Below are 20,359 nucleotides of genomic sequence, written 5' to 3' on the forward strand. Positions count from 1 at the left end.
CACCTGAGTCTTATTTATACCATAGTTCTTATAGCTAAATTGATACTAAGTTTTTCCAAAACGTGAGCTATCATTGGAATGGAGAAAAGACTAAATTTATAAAATCCCTAAAATTGGATATTTAAGTATTTTGGAAATGGGTTCTTTAACTGTATAATTTTTTAGTATTCTTAAGGAAAGTCGCTATAGTTTTTTTTAAGAAAGTCCCTTACACAATTATTGTGTTCCGGTAGTTATTTATAAATAGACATCGGCTTTTAATATTTGGTATACTACGTTGCAATCCTAATTACGATAATATCCGTGTTCACCTTTGCTATCTTTGAATTTATTTAATTAACCATAGTTTTAAGATGATGCGCGTTAAGAACAAACTTGGCAGCTTAAATTAAAAATTAATCGCTCTGAACTAAGTGTATCAAACATAAACAAAACACGCCGATCTGTCTAAACGAAAATTCTGTAAATATACAATACCAGTTACGCTTTATTTTATTTTAATTTATTTTTTAAGTTTTGTTTTGATTTTTAATAAATAATTGGAATTTAAAATATTTGCGTTTATGGCCAAAACTAAAGAGATTCTTAAAGATGAAGAAGAAATATCTAAAATCGATTTAACTCCAAATCAAAGAGAATCAGCGGCTTTCAGAAGAGCAAGCTTTCATCCACCTGATGAAATTTGGAATATTTTTACTGAAGCAGAAAATTGTTGCGATATTATTGGCTATTTCAGAGTGTTAGTGAAAACATTGAATATTGATAGCAGTTTGCATGGGAGAGAATTTTATGACACTCTTAAATCAAAACTTACCTCATGGAAATGTCAATCACTTTGGGACCTATTAAATGTTAAACTTAAACAAGCTGAGTATGAGCAAGGAAAAGTCGGTAAAGCAGTTAAGTGTCTCATTATTGGGGCTGGTCCTATTGGTCTTAGGACAGCTATTGAAATGCTAGCATTAGGTTGTAAAACAGTGATATTAGATAAAAGGACAGAGTTTACAAGAAATAATGTGCTACATTTATGGCCCTTCTTATTGACAGACTTTCGTTCTCTTGGTGCTAAAAAATTTTATGGAAAGTTTGGGGCTGGATCCATAGACCATATAAGTAAGTATCTAATAATATATACGCACACAGACACACACAGACACACACAGACACACACAGACACACACATATAATAAAGATAAATTTTTATATAGTCTATAGTATATGTGTTTAATTACTTTAATATGTTTTAGTACAAATATTTTAAAGTAATTAAATTCATATACTTGAAACTATACAAATTTATACAAACACAAAGGATAGTTGTCTAATGTTAAGAAATGAAAAAATTTATAAACAGATTTTAAACAAGTTAAAATAATTTTGCTCCAAAAATAAATGAAGTGGTGTTCTCTAAACACTGTACTCTCTTAAATTACGAAAAAAGTCTGGATTCATCTCATAATTGGTAAATCCCATGATTGCTTTAATCTTGTCACGTAACCCTAATATGATTTTTTAATTCTTCTGTTTAAATGTAAATGTAGTTGAGACTGTTTCTTTGTGCCATGTAAATATGTGAGTGCTGGTAAGTTTGTATATGCAGTCTACATATCACACCAGACAATTGAATCTGGATTGAACCATTGGTGCATGATTAGATTTAAAGTTGTTGTTTCACAGTTTGCTACAGGAATTTTAAAAAAAAAACCTCTAAGCTTTTTTATTGTGCTTAGCTGTCCCCAAATATCAAGGTCAACAACTAGTAATTAATTTTACTGTTTTCAAGGTCTGACACATAAAAAAGGATTCATTGTTTTTAGTAGTAAACTATGCTCTCTGCACCAGATCATCCTGCACCAATAAATAGTCGCATCCAATTATTTGTAAATCTTGGTCCAATTTAGTTCAGAGAATTGGAATCAAACCCAATAATTGTTTAGAATCAAAAAGACACGAAGTAAAAAATAGTTTTTAACAAATTTGTTTTGTTAGAACCTGAGCTCTTATAAATGCTTTAGAAATTGATCAGTTTTTTTAAATTTTCAATTTTATATCTAAACTTTGTTTACATTCACTCTTACTATGATAAATGTTCATTTGATTACCATTTAATCACTGCAACCAGGTTAACCATTTCATTTTGCATGGTATTTTTTAAAATATCAAAACCAATGGTGTTAAAGATGGTGAATTTTTCAAGTTAGAGTTAATACTTTGCATTTGCCAAAAGTAAAATGGATAACAGTTTTCCTCATTTTAAACAACCATCATTCATAATCTGAAATAAAGAGAGGTGGAGAAGAAAGTTGAAAAAAATGCACTAATGCCAAATAGTAAGTATTAATGTAAGTAGAATTTAACTTGTCGTTTTTATGTTTGCAATTTTTACTTTTTTAGATATTAAAACATTGCAATGCATTCTTTTGAAAGTTGCCTTAGTCCTTGGTGCTGAAATCCATGTTGGTGTAAATTTTAAACATTTAATTGAGCCTGGCGATGAGACATCAGGCTGGAAGGCATCATTTGAGCCTGAAAATCATATCCTTTCAAAGTATGTATTTAATGTATGTATTGGTGCCGATGGTAAAAAAAACGTGCTTCCAGGTTTTCCACAAATTGAACTCAGAGGTGTGTATATTATTTTAGGTCTAATTTAAAGACAAGATGTTTGAATAAGTTTTGTCCACTCATTTTCACACACATAGTTGTTCTTACATTTATTTTCTATATTTATTTGGATATTGCTAATACTTATGTATCTTAATTGCATTATTTATATTTTTATGTTACATAAAGTGGCTTCTTAAGAAAACAATCTGATCTAAATGACAGTCTTAAACCAGTTCTAAATTTTTTAAAAAACAATCAAGTTGGACTAAAAACTCTTCCAGCCTCAGCACAAATTGAATTCATAATCAAAAGAACATTATAAAGTACTAAGTGAAGTAAAAATTTAAGTTCGTTAATCTTTTGTGAGTAGTTTCAAATAAATTAAATTTTTATGCTTAAATTTTTATGCTTTTTTAGAAATACTTATCAGAAGAAAACAATACAAAACTATGCTTAAAAAATATACTGCGTTTTAACTACTAGTAAGATTACAAGCAGCTAAAACACAGCTGATATTAAAATCCTAGAATTTTTAATTATGTAATTAAAGATCACTCATTTTTGCAAATTATTATACTTCATTTAAACTCATATTTATCAGTTACTTCTAAAATTTTCAAGTTTTTGTTTCATTTGTTTTTTTGTTTTTTTTTTCAAGATTTTGTTTCATTTGTTTAATTCTTGTAAGTTTAATTCCAAAATGTGTTTTTTAGCTGAAATTTAGCTAAAATTTAGTTAAAATTATCTGATCTGAAAACATATGGTTTAAAAATAAACTTTAAAAATGTTTTATTTTTTAATCGTGTTTAAATTTTGACATCTTTAAAATTTGTCTTAAAGGTGCCCTTGCAATTGGTATAACTTGCAACTTTGTTAATCACAATACAATAGAAGAAGCACGAGTACCTGAAATCAGTGGAGTATCTTGTCAGTTCAATCCAAATTTCTTTAAAAATATGGAAGAGCAATATGGTGTTAAGTTGGAAAATATTGTATACTATAAAAATGAAACACATTACTTTGTTATGACAGCATTAAAAGCAAGCTTGCTAAAACTCGGTGTTATTGTTCAGGTATTTTTTTAATGGTTTTATTGACACAAATATTTTATCCTTTGTATTCAGTCTATGAACTGTATCAAAATGCCCTCTATTTTTTAAAAAAGATAAATTTTTTGTTATTGACATCATAATGTAATATTTATAATACATGCCTGTATTTTAGGATTTTAGTGAGCCCCGAAAGTTGTTGGATCCATCAAACATTAACTCAGAAAAGCTGATAGAATATACATTGAGTGCTGTAAATTTTGCTACAAATCACCAACTTCCAGATCTAGAATTCAAAATGCTTTCTAATGGGAAGCCTGATATTGCATTGTTTGACTTCACATCTATTAAAAAAGCTGCTAATGCTGCAAGAATAATAGAAAGAAAAAAGCAAAAGTTGCTTTTAGCTTTAGTTGGTGATAGTCTAATGGAGGTATTTGCTTTGTTAAGAAACCCTTATAATAGATAAAATGTTGCTAAATAGCTCATACTTAAAAACACATATAAAACATTCCTAATCTTGGTATAAAGCTTTTAAACCTTTCTTTTTTAAAAGTTCTTTCAAGAAACATTATGTAAACTATTTTTATATATTTAAAAACTTTGTGTTTTACAGCCATTTTGGCCTACAGGATCTGGTTGTGGTAGAGGGGTACTTAGTGCTCTTGATGTTGCATGGAGTGTTCGGCAGTTTTCCAAAAATGTTCCACCACTTGCAATATTACGTGATCGGGAAAATGTCTTTAAACTTTTGTCTGGTATAACTAATGATCAATTGCAAAAGAACTATAATGCTTTTACTATTAATCCACTCACACGGTATTCAGCTTTTGATGCTAAGAAAGTTTCAAATCTGGCTACCCTAAAAAAGCTTTATGAAACTGATGATATTGAAAATGCTGACATGACTGTATCTAGCCCCCAAAGTCCAGGATCACCCAAGAAAGCACTTAGAAAACGGCGATCTGGTGGTATGCACTTTTTATATGTTTTTGAGGGTGGTTCTTAAACACTCATAACATGACTGTTAGAAAGATATCGTTCCAAATATGAAAACATTTTAGCAAGATTTTGAACTCTTGAGTACTTTAGATAAATTCTGTGCTGCTGGACAATATTTTCAAAATTACAAATAGTTTTAAATAGGGCATTTGTTTTTCATGTAGTTAGCAGTCATCTCATATTAATTTCTTTCTAAGCAGCACATAAATTATTTTATAAATAGTTCAAAATATGAAAGTGAGAAAATAAAAACCAAAACTGCAATTTGTTTGGGTAATAAAATTGATATGGTAATAGTTAAATGATAATATTAGATTATGTAGCTAGTTGAATCCTTGTTGTTTATTGCTTTAATGTCCTTAATTCAAAAAAGAATAAAATTTCTGTTTGAAAAAAAACAACAAAAAAAAAACACTAAATACTACCCTTTAATAAATGTAATAAAGGTTTTTTTATTGTAACAATTTTTTTATTTAGGTAATACATCACCACATAAGCTCAGCACTCATATCCACCTAAATAAACAATCGAAAAATAAACGAAAATCAGATCGTGCAGTACTGAAAGATCAAGCACTTGTTGGTAACACTAAGGCTTTCTGGGAGGATCATAATAAGGCAAGAAAATTCGTTCATCTAATTTAAATGCTAGAGATTTGTTTGGCATGCATATTTGTTTATTTAGTCAAATGAAATTAGCTTACAGCAATAGATTTTTTTTACTAAAATGTTGTGTGGGAAAAAATTTATTATAATATATTATTTTTCATTTTGAAAACAATCATTAACCTTATAGTTATTTAACAATTTCAAAATATCGAATATCAAGATGATAATTATGTAATAATTTCATAAAGTGTTTTTAAAAGAAGACTCTAAAACATTGTTGAATGCCCTTTGATGAAATTTAATTTGAAAGTAATTTAGATTGGCTTTCATATTTGCATAAATGTCCCCAATACATATGACAAGTTTTATTGATTGATTGTTCATTAAAATTAATCTTATTGTATTTATTCTCATAAGTTTGCTATACCAGACTTAAAACTAAGATAATACAGTTCTAATATAATATAGTATAATATTATAATATAGTACAATAAAGTGTTAATATAATTTAGAAAAATCTTGAAGAACGTGCAAAAGAGAGATTGCTAAGGCAATCAAAATCAGTGTTAACAGAAGAGGAAAGTAATGAAGAGGCAGAGGATGACTTTGAAGAAATTAAGAATGATGTTTTAGAGGAATTACCGCCTGTTAAAAAAAAAGGGTTTGTTCTTGAAAAACCACAACCCTTGAATTCTTTGAAAAGACATTCACCAAGTGGTAAACTTAAAACTAAAGACGAGTCAATACCAAAGCATAAAGTTTTTAGAGCAAAAGGTGGTGGTTTAAATAATAAATCTAACAAAACAGCCGGAAATTTGTTACCTAATCATTTAAATAAGAAAGAAGAAGTAGTAGAAAAACAAACATCATTATCTGGAAAGACACCTCAAGTTCTTGCAAGTGTCACAAAAGACAAAAATTCTACCACAGAAACTGTTACTTCAAAAGAACAGCCAAGGTATGGACGATTTTCTACTTCTGTTTCTGTTAGTCCCCTATACTTTGTTGAAATCAATAAAGATGATGTAACTTCCTCTAACTTATCTGCTACTAACCATGATAAGGGTGTTAGTTTGGGTAAACAGCAAACAATTTATAAAAGGTCAGTGCTTCATAAATCAGCAATAGACACTGCATCAACTATTGTACGTAATAGTAGTTTAAAGCGTAAATCAAGCTTCAAGCGCAAACAGCAAGCTCCTACAACACATATTAAATCAAAAAAATCCCAGAGTGTTTCAAAAGATTTAGCAGTCACATCTGCAGTAAATAAATTTAAACGTGGTTCTAAAGTTTCTTTGCAAAGTATGAACAATTGCCCTTTTAATGAAGCATTGACTATTAGTGCAGCAAGCAAAGAATTATCTCAGCACCAACTTTTGGCAGAAAGTACAAGAACTGTGGATGATATGTTTTCAAAAGATATTAAAAAAAGATCTTATAGTGAATCTCATTCAACAGTTTCCAATAAATCTACATGCGTTGAAGAATCTTCAAACTTCAATGATTCGCATTCTATTTTACGCTTAAGAGCAAACACTGAAGGCTCTGCCATTAGTGAGAAAAAATGTTCAACAAAAGTTTCTTGTGCTCTGCTTTCTAATATTCCAGGTATAACTGTTACTTCATTGGGTTCGGTTCCTGTTGATATTTCTGAAGTAGATACAATAGATTATGGTTGTATTCTAAATCAAAGAGTTAAGGCTCGGAAACCAAAACAAAATCGTTTTTGTCCCATGGGAAGCAAAAATCGTCTTGCAATTCCAGGTATGGTTACTCGCTCAAAATTATCAAGTCAAAGTGATGAATGTAGTTCACAGATTGATAAAAAAAGTCATTTAAGGCGCAGCCAAAGCATAAGAAGACACAGATCATTGTTGCATAAGTAAAGTAAATAGAGCTTACCATCATGGTCCAACAATATCACTGTTACCATCTTGTCTATTTTTCCTTTGAGATATTGTTGCAAGTTTTTAAGCTAACATGCTTTTTTTGAGCAGCACTTTCTCCATAGTTTAACTTTTGTCTATGATTTGCTTTTCATGATCAATATTCAATATAAATTGAAATTTAAAAGGATTTAATTAAAGATTTTTAAGAATATTTATTGAAATATTGGTGACAAATATTTTTATCATTATTTTTTTTTAATCATTTATGTCAACATCCATTAGGTCAATTTATCAACATTTTTAAACCTTATACTTTGATATTGTTTATAGTAATTTTATTGAACTGTTATTTTTTTCTATTTCATAAAACCTTTTTATGACAAAAGCAGTATGATTGTAGATCACAATGTCTAAAATCACTATCAAAGATATAAATTTTACTTGCAACTTAATGTGTTTTTTCTATTAATTAACTTTTATTTTTTAACTTAGTGTTGGGTCTTTAATTCATCTTAGGTCTTATTTCTCATACAATTAAACTATTTTTTAACAGCTTGTTTTACATGCTAGCTATTCTCATCATATTCAACTATTTTTAAATCACTATTGTTAACATTTAAAAAACCTTTAAATGTATCTTGCGGTATAATGTTGTGCATAAAATGTGGTTTATACATATGCACTGTGTGTAAATGTATATACAAATATCACAATATGCGCTTGTAATCTATACATGTAATAAATAGTGACAAGTTGTGTAGTTATTGAAAAATATATGGTTTAAACCAGAACTAAGAACTAAAGATCTCATCAAAGAATCAGCAAAATCCAAAAACCCTATCATATAAAAATCAACATCAAAGCAATTATTTGTAAGAAAATTAAATGTCAAGTTTTTGTCTCCTGTACATTCCTTTTTGTTCTTATTTTCGTATATATACACAAGAGATTTTGAGTTTATATCATTTGAGACTAGTTAAAGTAATGCATATACCCAACAAATATTATATATGCAATTATCATTGACTAGCAGCTCTTAAATTTGCAATTAATTAACCTACTTCTTGAATAAGAAATTAATGATAATTACATTTAAGTGCAGTTTGTTAATACAGAGCTGGTGTTTGTTGTTAACAAAAAGTCAGTTCTTTTCTTTTCTTTTCTTTTCTTTTTTTTTTTTTTTTTTTACAGAAAACAGCTTATTTTAGAGATTTAGAAAATTTTCAAGAGGGTAGTTAGTTAGAGATTATGACTGGGTGTTCATTTTCAAGATTCATTTCAAAAGGATGGTAAGTATCTCTTAGGGGTCTTACCGTCTTTTGTATAATTTTTAGAAGATCTTACCACTAATGTACATCTAATCACATCTCTTAAAGCTCATGTCTTTTCTAAAAGGATCATTTCAAAACTTTTCCCTCCCCCCCCCCCCCCCTTTTCTTTAAGATACCTCCCTGAACATGTTATTTTTGTGAACTTAAAAAAATTGAAAATAAAGGAAAATGTAGAAAAAGTTACAAATTTTTTTATTTTTTTTTTTACTAGACCAGTGTTACCAAAAAACTTTTTTGAAAGATGGATAGAAGATTTCTTAACGAAAAACAAAACTACAGAGGGCATTCATTGTTCAGTTACTTCCTCTATCGAAACAGCTGCTATGACAGTAATGGCTGTTCCAATTTTATTGGATTGTAGCAAGGCACCTCGTAGACAGACTACAGAATTAAAGGTGAAGGAATTGAAGAAAAGTATTGAAAATGCAAGCACTGTTTCTAATGATAAAAAAGAATTAATTCAGGTAAAGAAATATTTAATTTTGGTTTTCATTTCTATTTTAGTTGCTGTAAAAATTAAATGATTTACATTACTACTTCTACATGAAATTATATTGAGCTCTATGTATTCTATTACAACTTTAACATGAAAATACATTGGGATCTATGTATTCTATTACCAATTCTACATAAAAATAGTTTGGGCTCTATTATAAAATTTTCTATGTAAAATAGTTTGTTGTTGTTGTTGCAAATGTTAGGGTTAATGAAATTTAACATTTGCTAATTCCTCACATTGAGATTTGAGTTAAATTTAGTTTAAAACTCCTATATTTGCTTTATTAGATAAGCAGAAATACTAGTGTGAAAAATGCAGTTGCCAAGTACAAGCAAATTGCAGAAAAAGATTTACTGAATAGTGATTATTATGACTTCTTAAAGAAAAATCGCAGTAATTCTCCAGATCAAGTGTAAGTGTTCTTTTAAGTATCACCATTCTATTTCAATGGTTATATGTAGATAGTCACAACTGTATTGAAATTTTATAAGCAAATATTTGAATAGACAAGCAATTAAATAATCATTTCAACAAATAAGGTGATATATATTTAGTAAGCAGTTTTCTTTTAATGGTTTTCTTTTCTTTTTTTGAAATCTTGACTTTTTTCTATAGTGATGCACCTTTGCTTGAGAACGATTTTAAAGTGAAAGAAGTTATAGATGTTGAAAAAGCTATGCTTGATAACAGCAAGGAAGAAAAGAAACGTTCTCGGGTAACTAAGGTGATGACTTACTTAAACAAGTTTGCATGTGCTATCATAACGTTTGTTATGTTAATCGGAGCTTCTTTAATCGCTGCACACTTCATTATTCATTCCTAATATTCTTTACTGTGTAACCTGTGATACTTGTTTAGTTTTTGTTGTTTTCTTTTTTAAAATTTTTTTTTAAAAGCTGAGAAATTTTTGATATTTTGATTGACAGATGTTTTTGTAAATTTTTTTTTTTTTTTTAACAAAAAAGTAGAATTATTTTTTAATTTTTTTTTATTCTTTTGTTTTGAATTGTTAGGACTATTTTCCACTATTTTTTACAAGACTAATAGTTTTTAAAGTTTTTCTCTTGAGGCCATCAAGTTTAATAGTGGAGCAACTGTGTTTTAATGGGTTGGCTTTTGTTATAAATGAAATTTCAGATAAAAAAAATAAAAATAAAACAAGAAAAATATATCAAATATTGATTCTTAAGTTGAATTAATCAATTATTTATCTTTTTTTTTAATGTGGTCTTATTTATTTTTAAACATTTTTTCCAGTTTTTTTTTTCATACTTCTTTAAAAAATTTACCTACTCTTTTTCCCCTCTCCCTTCTCCCTATCCCTATTTTTAGATTAAAAAAAATTCAAAATTATCCTTATGAAATATATTCTTAGTATTAAATAGTCATTAACATTTCTATTCTTATAAAGAACTTCTAAATATATTTTTTAAGCATAGTTTTGTATTGTTTTCTTCTGATAAGTATTTCTAAAAAAAAAATAGAAGTATTTTCCTTTTTTATTTAAGAAAAACTCATCAACTGAATTTCTGAACAACTCAGTTTCACAATGAACTTTTTTATATTTTAAAGCAAAGTTTGAAAGCTTGCTCGCTGTTAAATTTTGTTGTTAATGTTGGGAAGAGTTTAAAAAAATAGGTCTTTACTAAATGCATCTTTTGATGTTTTTATAAATGAGTTGTTTGTGATAAAGTACTTTAATTATTACTTGTATTTATGAGCTTAGCTAAGATTTGTTCATTTCAAAGGATTTTTTTAAGGATCATAGGAATGTCTTTTGTTTTTGCACAAAAGAATTCAAGTAAATTTATCAACAGCACTGAACGTTTTTACTTCTCAGCATTTGTCTATCATAATGGCTGCTGCAAAACTAAAAAATGTCTTGTGTTTCGGTTTTCTTATAAAAATTTTATAATTTGAATTCTATAAAGTGTATTTGTGAAATGTATATTTATGTGAACCTAGTTTCTTAACAAAATTATAGTTGTACATTCTAGACAGTTCTAAATACATGTTTTTTTCATCTAACTAATGATTTACTTTATATCTTTGTTAAGAGATAAAGATAATTTTTGTAATATTTTATGTCATCTTTTACTTTTAATGATATCTCTTCCTTTAATTTGATATTTAATGAGAGTCATGTATTACCATTTGATATATTCATTTGGTAAATTTAAATTCATATGTTGGTTTATAGAGTTTGCTCATTTTGTCAAACTTTTGATTTTTTTTTGGAATCAGAAAGTAAAATATACCTATTAAATGAAATGAAAGATTAAACCTGAAAAAAAAAAAAAAATAATAGCAAAAAATATTTTAAGTAAGTAATAAAAAAACTCTAGTTATAAATATAGTAGTTACAAATACATTCTTCTTAAATATACATGTATATGTAATTAGATTTTTATTAACATAATAAAGTTCAAAAAAGGTGTGGAGTGTTGTTCAAAAGTTCAAAAAAGGTGCGGAGTGTTGTAATAGCCATCCATGAAGCACGAAAAAAAAAAACATAACAAGACTCAGGTGGTGTGAAATATAGAAACAAGAAGCAAGATGATGAGAAACTATGTATGAAGAAAGAACTTCTTTATTTAAAAATGACTTAAAAAATGTGTTTTTTAAAATTATTTTATAAATATTTTTCTCTTCAGAAATCATCTCATGAATCAATTCTTGATCTTGAAAGTCCATTACGAATGTTATCTGCATTAGAAGAGCTCTGTAACTCTCAAACTCCGCTGACTTCCCTTCTATTGCTACAAGTACTTTATAATATTCACAAGTAAATAATATTAAAACTCTTTTATTTAAAGCTTATTTAAAATAGTTTTTTTGTTTCTATGTTGTTCTTTTTTTTAAAAGGTAAGACTGCTCACTGTCCTTTTAGTCACGTTTTTTGTTCTTGCTGAATCTCTCTGATGCAAATTTTGTCATCTTCTAAATATGTAGGATTTAAACTAATTTTTTTTTATGTATTTACAGAAATAAAAGTATATTTAGGAATTCTAATTGAACGCTGTCTTAAACTCTGAATAAAAATTACCTCCTAATATGGTCTAAGTATTTCACTACAATTATTGCCTTCCTCTACTAGCATCTAAATGCCTCTTTCTACAAAAGTACATGGCTCCTTTAAAAAATGATAATTATTTTGCATTAAAAAAAGTAAAATGATTGTTTTTTATTGTTTTCTCAACATAATTTTTAGGCGAATTCAAATGTTTCCTAGTGAAGACAAATACTATCGTGTGTATACTAAAGGAATAATATTTGAGAGATATGTGTGGCTTTTGAATGGAGCGGAATCTTTCTTGCAACTTTTAGGTTGGGTAAAGGTAAATGTCTACTCTGTTAGATTATTAAAAAATCAACTATGCTCACATTAAAAAAACAAAGTTCCTATGTGAGCTTACCTCTCTTTTTTTTTTTTTTTTTTTAGTGTGGCAATTATATTCTGTTGTCAAAAAGTACCTCTGTATTACAAATTCTAAAAGTCATTGAAGAGATTTTCAAGTAAGTGTTAAATATAAATATAAATATTAGTATAAGTATAAATTTAAAGTATATATATATATAACAAAGTAAGTACCATACATAGTTGTTGTTTCTTTGTTTTATATGTGTGTGTGTGTGTGTGTGTGTGTGTGTGTGTGTGTGTGTGTGTGTGTGTGTGTGTGTGTGTGTGTGTGTGTGTGTGTGTGTGTGTGTGTGTGTGTGTGTGTGTGTGTGTGTGTGTGTGTGTGTGTGTATATATATATATATATACACACACACACACAATATTTTGTATAAATAGAGCAATATATATATATATATATATATATATATATATATATATATATATATATATATATATATATATATATTGCTCTATTTATACAAAATATTGAGCACTCTTATACGAGCATGAGATTTTGTATTTGAAAATAATACAACTTGAAATAGCTATATGTGTGTGTGCGTGTGTGTGCGTGCGTGCGTGCGCGCGTGTGTGTGTAGTTCACTACTTCCTCTGCAAATTTGTTACTATCTTTAATTTGTTTAATTATAAAAAGTATTTTAAAAATATGATTAGATGTTAGTCAATTGTTTTTTGACTTATATTGAATTAAGGATGACAAAATTTTATTAAAATTGGAGGTAGAAGTTTATATGCTTAAGATTGGTGTAATAAAAATGATGTGTAACACATGGGGTAAGACTCTCATATAGTAGTTTAATTAGTCCTAGCAACAAACAAGATTTAATTGTGTTTACATTTAGACAATCATAGTATAAAGAGTTTTTTAAAGAAGGCTTTTCATCTTTAGATATTACTTCCGCAATGCTGATTAATGAAGCTTCTTGCAATACTTTCTATTAGCCAGTCCTAAAATTGCAGTTGTATTACTAGCAAATGAAATATTTTGTCTTTCCTTTAAGAAAACAATTTTTTTCCCGCGTGAAAGTGCTCACCTGATTAATGCCAAATCCAAAACTTTTTCTTGTATCATTATTGCCTTAGGCGTGTCTTAGTTTTTAGGTGTCGTGTTCAAGTATCTTGTTTCATCGTAAATAGTGTTAGAAAGCAGAATTAGAATATTTAGTACATTTTTAGGCAAGGTTTTTTTGTCTAATGAAAAATTTATTTCTGCGCATGGTTTATTTGCGAGAAAAAAAAAAGTAGAAAATATCTTTATGTTAAGTTAAAAAGTTTACGTAACAACCCATAATCGGGTTTATTTAAATAAAAGAATTAAATTTGAAGAACTTTTAGTACAAAATTAAACGCCTGGTAAGTTTACTATTTTTTATTTTCAAAGATAATATTTCTTTCAACAGCCATGTTGAAATCATTTAACCGATCTAATATTTCTTTTTGCGATAATCGAGATTTACAACGATAAATTTTTGGTGTATAAACAAAGTGTCAATTTTTTCTCAGTGACTTAAGGTGTCTAAAAGTTATTTTAAAATGTTTTATTTCTCTGCAAACGTAAACATTGAAGGATGGAGTTTTTGCAAACTTTATTTGGTGCAATGTTTGGTACAAGTGTAGATTCGTAAATACATACGTTTTTTTTTTTGTTTTTTGTTTTTGTGTTTTAGTATTACAATTTTCAATATTTTAGTATTTGTTTAAAACCACGGCGTTACAAGCCACTTTCGGAATTATACAATCAGAACGATTAATGTCACATTAACAAACCTTCAAATTGAAACATCTTTTTGCAGTTGAGTTGAAGAAAATATTTTAAAAGATAATTTAAAAATAACTAAAGACCTCGATATAACTTCTAAAATTTTTTGACTGCAAAGTTTTTATGAAAATAAAACTTAGGTTTTTAAAGTTACAACCAGCTCGCTCTCTCAGCAAAATATATATATATTTTTTTTTAAGAAAAAAGAAGCGGGCTCAAGTTGCTTACTCTGGGTCAGTTCAAGATTTTCAAAAAAAACCTTCATCAGTTAGACGAGCTCATTCCAACGTCGAAACAGCTGTTGTCGAAGATGTTGTCGAAACTCACGTGTATTCCGAAGATGTGGATTCTGCAATAGGAAGCGATGAAGAGGTTTTTTTTTTTATATTTTAACGTTTTAGTTGATTATAATTTTTTTTTTTGTAATTAAACACTATAAAATTTTTAATGGCTTGTAACATAAACACTTTTAACCTTTTTTTAAGCTTTGCCAAATTTTTATTGGTTTAAGTGTTTTAAAACCTTCATCTTTTACATTTAAACTAAACTCATTAAAAGTGTCAAACTTTTTTTCATTAGGTATCTGCACTTCAAATACTTATTCAAGAATTACGCGCTAACAAAAAGAGAGAAAAATAAATATTCCTCATTAAAAATTAAACAAATAAATGTAAGATAAAATAAGATAAGTTAAAGTTACAGTTAATAGTGTATTTTTATATCTAACCTTTAATAACCACATTATTTGTGCAAAAGAAGATTTTGATTATCTCACAAATCTAAAAGTCTCTCTTCTTTTTTTAGTTGGGAAAGCCTCGATTGAAACGTTTGAAATCTGTTCCTCACATACTAGGAGAAGAAGAATATATTGTCGTGGATTTTGTCGGTGAGGATGTTTTAAGTAAAGTGAAGCCTACTCAAGAAGATACCATCGCTTCTACTTTTAAAGACAAGTTGAGTCCTAAAGAGAATGATTCACTAATGCATAATTTGCACTTTGGGGAATCTGCTAAAGAAAATGTAAATTGTTCGGCTCCTACAAACATGCTTTTCTCAGATAAATGCACAGACAGCTTAGTTCCTGTAAAATCGGTCTCTTTAGATGAAAACGCAGATAATTCGGTTCTCGCAGCTATTCCCTCTGCTGAACAAGACCCAAATTCAGCCTATTCTGTGCCAGTTATTATTTCAAGAGGAAACTTTAAAAAGGCTCCGCGAAAAAAGGTTTTTCGTGCGAATAAAGGGTTAAAAAGAAATATAAAAAGCGAGTTAAATGATCCTGATCAAGTTAGTAATGATAGTTTTCAACTCAGTGATCACGTGTCTGAAATTGAACCTAAGCTCAGTCATAATTCCGAATTGGATAGAAGAAACCAAAATGATCAAAAATTGTCAAATGAGGAACTTAGTAACCAAAACAATGATACAATTAATGATTTGCGTTCTAATTCGAGTTCGGTAATTTTGAGAAAAAGTTCTATTACAGAGAGCGAAAAGACATCTCCTTCGATAAACCTCTCTAAAAAATCGTCCCCAAACCCCTCTAGAAAGTCGTCCCCAAACCTCTCTAGAAAGTCGTCACTGCAAAACTCTCTTAACACTGATGATCGTTCAAAAAGTATTGTCGCTCAGAATAAGTTTTTATTTGACCAACAAATCGCCAACGAATTTAAAAATAAAGTCACCATTGAGAGACCTGAACGTCCACGATCAACTTTGAATTTGAATGGTTTTAATCAACCAAAGTCGCAATCCTTAAACTCGCTTAAAAAGAGCATTAATGAAGAAGTACCTCTCGCTGGCATCGTTTCTGGTGCTCGCGCATTATTTGAAGGTGGAAAGCACACCAGCAATGAAGATAGACTATCACTAAGAAGTTTTCAAGAGGAAGAATTAAAGTCGCTTGGTTTAGGGAAACCAATGAAAAAAAATCTAAATGAAGATCACGTGATATCTTTGAAAGACAGAAAAGAAAACGATGCAACTAAATTTGCAGAACAAAGAGAATTGAAAACTGAATTGCGCGTAGAACCTCTAAAAGATGTCGAAACGACTAAGAAGAACAAATTCTCTTTATCTAAGCATAAAAAAGATTCAATAGTGGAAAGTTCCAATAATTCTCACAAGAAGTCCTCTCAAGACTCTGTTATTGAATTTGCAGATGCAAAATTAGATTTCTCTGAAGATAAAATCGAAATCGATTCTACCAATAAAAAAAAAAAGAAAAGTCTGTTTTCGCGCCGTAACAAAAATAAGAATTCAACCTCTCTCGAATTAAACACAGACGTTCCCTTTCACGATTTGCCACATAAAAAAGATGTTGAAAATATCTCCAAGCAAAAAACAGTACTAATTGGCGCAGAAGATTTAAATGAGCAAAATAAATCAGGCGAACTAACAAATACGCATCTCGCTCCTTCAGATTCGGACGTTAGCGTTATACTTGGTAATATAATCAATCGAAAATCCGTGTTATTAGAAAAAAAGAAAAATGAAAAGAAAATGCGATTAGGCTTTAAAAAGAAAAATAAACAGAGAACAAACAGTGAAAACCAATCTGAAAAAGCTAAAAGTATTGGTGAGAATTATGTCGACATGTCTCAGGCAAGAGACACTAGCTCAGATAAAGCTACTGTTTTTAAAGAATCATTAGATTCAGAAGAACGTAAGAATACTGGGCTCCATAACCCGCTTACTACTTCAGTAGACTTATCTATCGGTGCTTCTAATGATTTTAAGATTCGGTTTCAAAAACAAACAAGTAATGCAGACAATAAAGATGGACATTACGTCAATACCTTAAGTGCGAGCAACAGTAACTATTCTTTTGATGGCGAAGTAACAAACAACAACGTCACCGACGCCAGCTCGCATGACGATGATTTAGTTGAGATGTTAGAAGAAACTTCTAAACAAATGTCGTCAAGTTCAATCGACTTATCAAATGAATTACACAACTTCGAGACGTCACATGAAAAGAAGAAGAAAAAACGATTCCCTTTTAGCTGGAAAGGAAAAGAAAAATCCGAAAAGAAAAAGCAGAAAACAGACGAAACGAGCAAAGTACTTCCTCCAAAAAGTCTGGAGTTTTTACCACGATCTAAAACCAGCTCAAAGTCGTCTCCTCTTACAGATAAATCGATTGAAGATGAATTTGAAACTGATGAAGTTTCCAAAAAGAAGAAAGGTCTGTTTAAAAAAAAGAAGAAGATCGATACCTATTCGGGTACCGACGATTATGATTTAAAATTTACGAGAATGTTATTGAAAGAAAGCAGCGATGAAATAAATAATGAAATGATCGACAACAATACAAACACTCGATTTGCAGATCAAGTTTTAATTCATAAAGAATTCATTCAAAAAGATGTTTTGGTTGAAATTGTAAAATCCAGCGAAATGGAGTTTTGAGTCTATCGCAGAGTTTATTAATTTATACATAGAGTTTTCTAACGCTCATACTTCATATATTTATAAATTATTCGTAAATTTCGTTTTTAATACCTCCGACTGTCATTTTTATATCTTTTCATCATTTTTATAAATAAAACGAAAGATACTGAGCTTTGCGCTTTATTTAAGCTCTAATGGTTTTAGGTAGGCAACCGTGAATGCGTCCTAAATTTACTAGTGTTCAATGAAGCGAATGGTCCGTAACTTCCGTACTACTAAAATTTAAGCAAATAAAAGGGTTGTTATTTATATAAATTTATTTTTGGAATGGTTTTCTATATTTCTGTACAAAAATTTAATCATAAATTAATTTTTATATTTGTGATGAATTTGTACTTCAAATTTTTTAATTTCTTATTTATATTTATTTAAATTTTTAGTTTCGAATGGAGTTTTCCACTGTGTTGTTGTAGTTTTTTTTTTTTTTTTTTGCAATGTTAAGTGCTCAGTACGGCTGCTTTGTTCATTTTGAGCTAATTAATAAGGAAATTAAAAAAAAAAAAAAAAAGAACCAATATATAAAAAAGGGTGTCGATTATAACTTTGGGTGTCGATTATTTTAATAAATTTTCTCTTTCATAGTATAAAGTTTTATGTACACTACACTGTGGCTTTAAAAAATGATCTATCCTGAAATATTTAATGCACCTCTTTTTAATTGTGTTTCTTTTTTTATTACTTTCTTGTCAAGAAAACAGGATCCATTATGAGTTCATTAAGAGATTTATTAAGAGAAATAATCCAAGGTTGTTCTGTGTTATTAAAATCAAAATATGGACAAAATATTCGTAGCGCGGACAATTGCTCGTGTCACCGACAAATGTTCATACAATGTTATAAACGATGAAAATATTCGTAGCACGAATAATTTCCGTACAAAAACTCGGTTATAAAATTTTCGTAACTACGAATAAACCATCGTAGTTACAGACATTTCGTAAACTGCTGTAATAAACAAATCAATGCTCCCATTTTCCCGCTAAAATAAATGATAGGCGAAAAGATGCACAGTTTTTATAAAGTTCTAAAAAAGATTTCTTAGGATGCAATTATATTTTTACTTTGCCTTTTTTTTTTTTTCCTTTTACCAAAAACAATCCCAAAGTTAGTTGTTAAAAATTTAGAGACAAATGCAACAGGAACTTTCTTTTTTTATTTGTTTGAGATAAACGACCTCTTGTTTTTCACCACAATTTTATCAGCTTTAATTAGAATGTTAACTACTTTTAACTTGAATGATCTCAATTGATAAACTTGTTTTTTTTAAGCATCAAGTTTCTTTTCATATCAAAGTAGTACATGACAAAGATCATCATAGTCTATTTCATGCATATCATGTCAACAATTTGGCATCATTGTCAAATAGACAATGATAACGCATTGTCTATTTCATTATCACCCTGATAGGGAAGGTATTTTTTCTGAATTTCATCTGTATTCTTTTCTTCTTTACTAAAGCTGACTTCAGTAGTTTTTAGCTAATTTTTTTATTTCAAATGAGCTAAAATCCTTTTTTTTCTTCTTACTATTTTCATTATTATCAGACTGATCATCCCAAACTTCCTCTGTTTCATTTGAAATAAACTCTTCATCAGTATTAGTATGTAAATCATTACTGTCTACAATATCTGGATTTAACTCTTCATCACAGTCTGTACACAAATAACTATCATCTAAAATCACTGGATGATAGGTTTGAAACTCTATAGGAGTGTGATTAAGTTTTGATTTACATAAGCCCATAAAAGTATTTAATATTTATCTAAGCACAAATATTTTTTTAATGATTTTTTAAGTAACTACATTTAGTTAAACTTTTGTAAACAGCAACTATGTAAGATGTTAATTTAAAGACACACTATGTAATTTAAGGCTAAAACATATATTTAAAATCTTAGTTGTTAATTGGAATTCAAAAAAAAAAAAGATTTTAAGCATTCTTTAAAATTAGTAAACTTAAACTCAAGTTCACATATAATGTAACATTAATAAAAAGTAAAATCAAAAGTTGTAAATAATTTCAGCTTTTTTTTGGTCTTGAAGCTGAAAAAACTGATCAGCACATAAAATGCATAGTTGTCAAAAGACTCTAATTTACGGACAAATACTCATAGCAAAGTTGGTTTTTTCCATCCGCAAAAACTGTCCGTAAGGTATAGACATATATCGCAAAAAATGAGCGCACAATTTTTATAAAATCCGGATTCGTAAACTACGACATTTCTTGGTGACTCACAAATATCCCTCAACACGTACGTAACTTGATTTGTAATACAGGTTCCTTGATAAAATAATTATTGACTATATTGGTATGATATGAGTCAATACTATGGATTCAATGTTTATCATTTTGCTAACGTTTACTTTTAATATCTATCAAAAATCAGCATAATGAAGCGGTAAGTCAGTAAATTAAAATTATAGAGTAATCTGATGACCAACTGTTTGTTAAGAACAATTACTAACCTAATTGTCAGCAATAGATTTTTTCCAATCTATGGTCTATACATTGGGTGGATAATCCTATTCTTAACTGATTTCCTTTTGACTTGATCGTCTCTAATAATTAGTTTTTTGTTAGTTATATACTGTTTAAAAATATATGACTGTGTATACTTTGTCCATTTGCAAAGCAAAGAACACTGAACCAATATTATTCGATAAAAACGAATTTTAAATCGGAAATGAAAAAAAACAAAACAAGATTGCTTAAACATGTTTTAAAAAAGGTAAAT

General features: G+C 28.7%; 1 protein-coding gene across 4 annotated transcripts; it reads left to right on the top strand.

Moving 5' to 3' along the window:
• Positions 1-401: 401 nt before the first annotated feature.
• LOC145181325 (uncharacterized) lies at positions 402-18,030 on the top strand. 4 transcript variants are annotated; one of them, XM_090071284.1, is made up of 16 exons: positions 412-1,113; positions 2,395-2,625; positions 3,448-3,680; positions 3,832-4,089; positions 4,273-4,627; positions 5,136-5,275; positions 5,779-6,224; positions 8,701-8,953; positions 9,276-9,400; positions 9,604-9,712; positions 11,643-11,773; positions 12,200-12,326; positions 12,431-12,504; positions 14,372-14,543; positions 14,751-14,841; positions 14,976-16,703. In XM_090071284.1, exons 1-15 carry the CDS (start codon positions 564-566, stop codon positions 14,808-14,810), a joined length of 3,264 nt encoding a protein of 1,087 aa, XP_089927410.1. In that variant the 5' UTR covers positions 412-563; the 3' UTR covers positions 14,811-14,841; positions 14,976-16,703. The 4 variants fall into 4 exon arrangements, with proteins under 4 accessions (XP_089927408.1, XP_089927410.1, XP_089927409.1 ...); XM_090071282.1 differs by lacking the exon at positions 14,751-14,841 and having other exon boundaries at positions 402-1,113; positions 14,976-18,030; XM_090071283.1 differs by lacking the exons at positions 412-1,113; positions 2,395-2,625; positions 3,448-3,680; ... (3 more) ...; positions 5,779-6,224; positions 14,751-14,841 and adding an exon at positions 8,316-8,447 and having other exon boundaries at positions 14,976-18,030.
• Positions 18,031-20,359: the final 2,329 nt, after the last annotated feature.

This window comes from Hydra viridissima, unplaced genomic scaffold (assembly GCF_058129835.1).
Source record: "Hydra viridissima isolate aposymbiotic clone 2 unplaced genomic scaffold, HvirCarnegie_v1 scaffold_14, whole genome shotgun sequence".
Lineage (NCBI taxonomy): Eukaryota > Metazoa > Cnidaria > Hydrozoa > Anthoathecata > Hydridae > Hydra > Hydra viridissima.

Excerpts from the sequence above, each read along its gene's own strand:
- LOC145181325 (XM_090071282.1), top strand. The coding sequence starts at position 564 with ATGGCCAAAACTAAAGAGATTCTTAAAGATGAAGAAGAAATATCTAAA. Across the intron at positions 9,713-11,642 it reads AACGTTCTCGGGTAACTAAG|AAATCATCTCATGAATCAAT; the intron begins GTGATGACTTAC and ends TTTTCTCTTCAG. Across the intron at positions 12,505-14,371 it reads GTCATTGAAGAGATTTTCAA|AAAAAAGAAGCGGGCTCAAG; the intron begins GTAAGTGTTAAA and ends TTTTTTTTTAAG.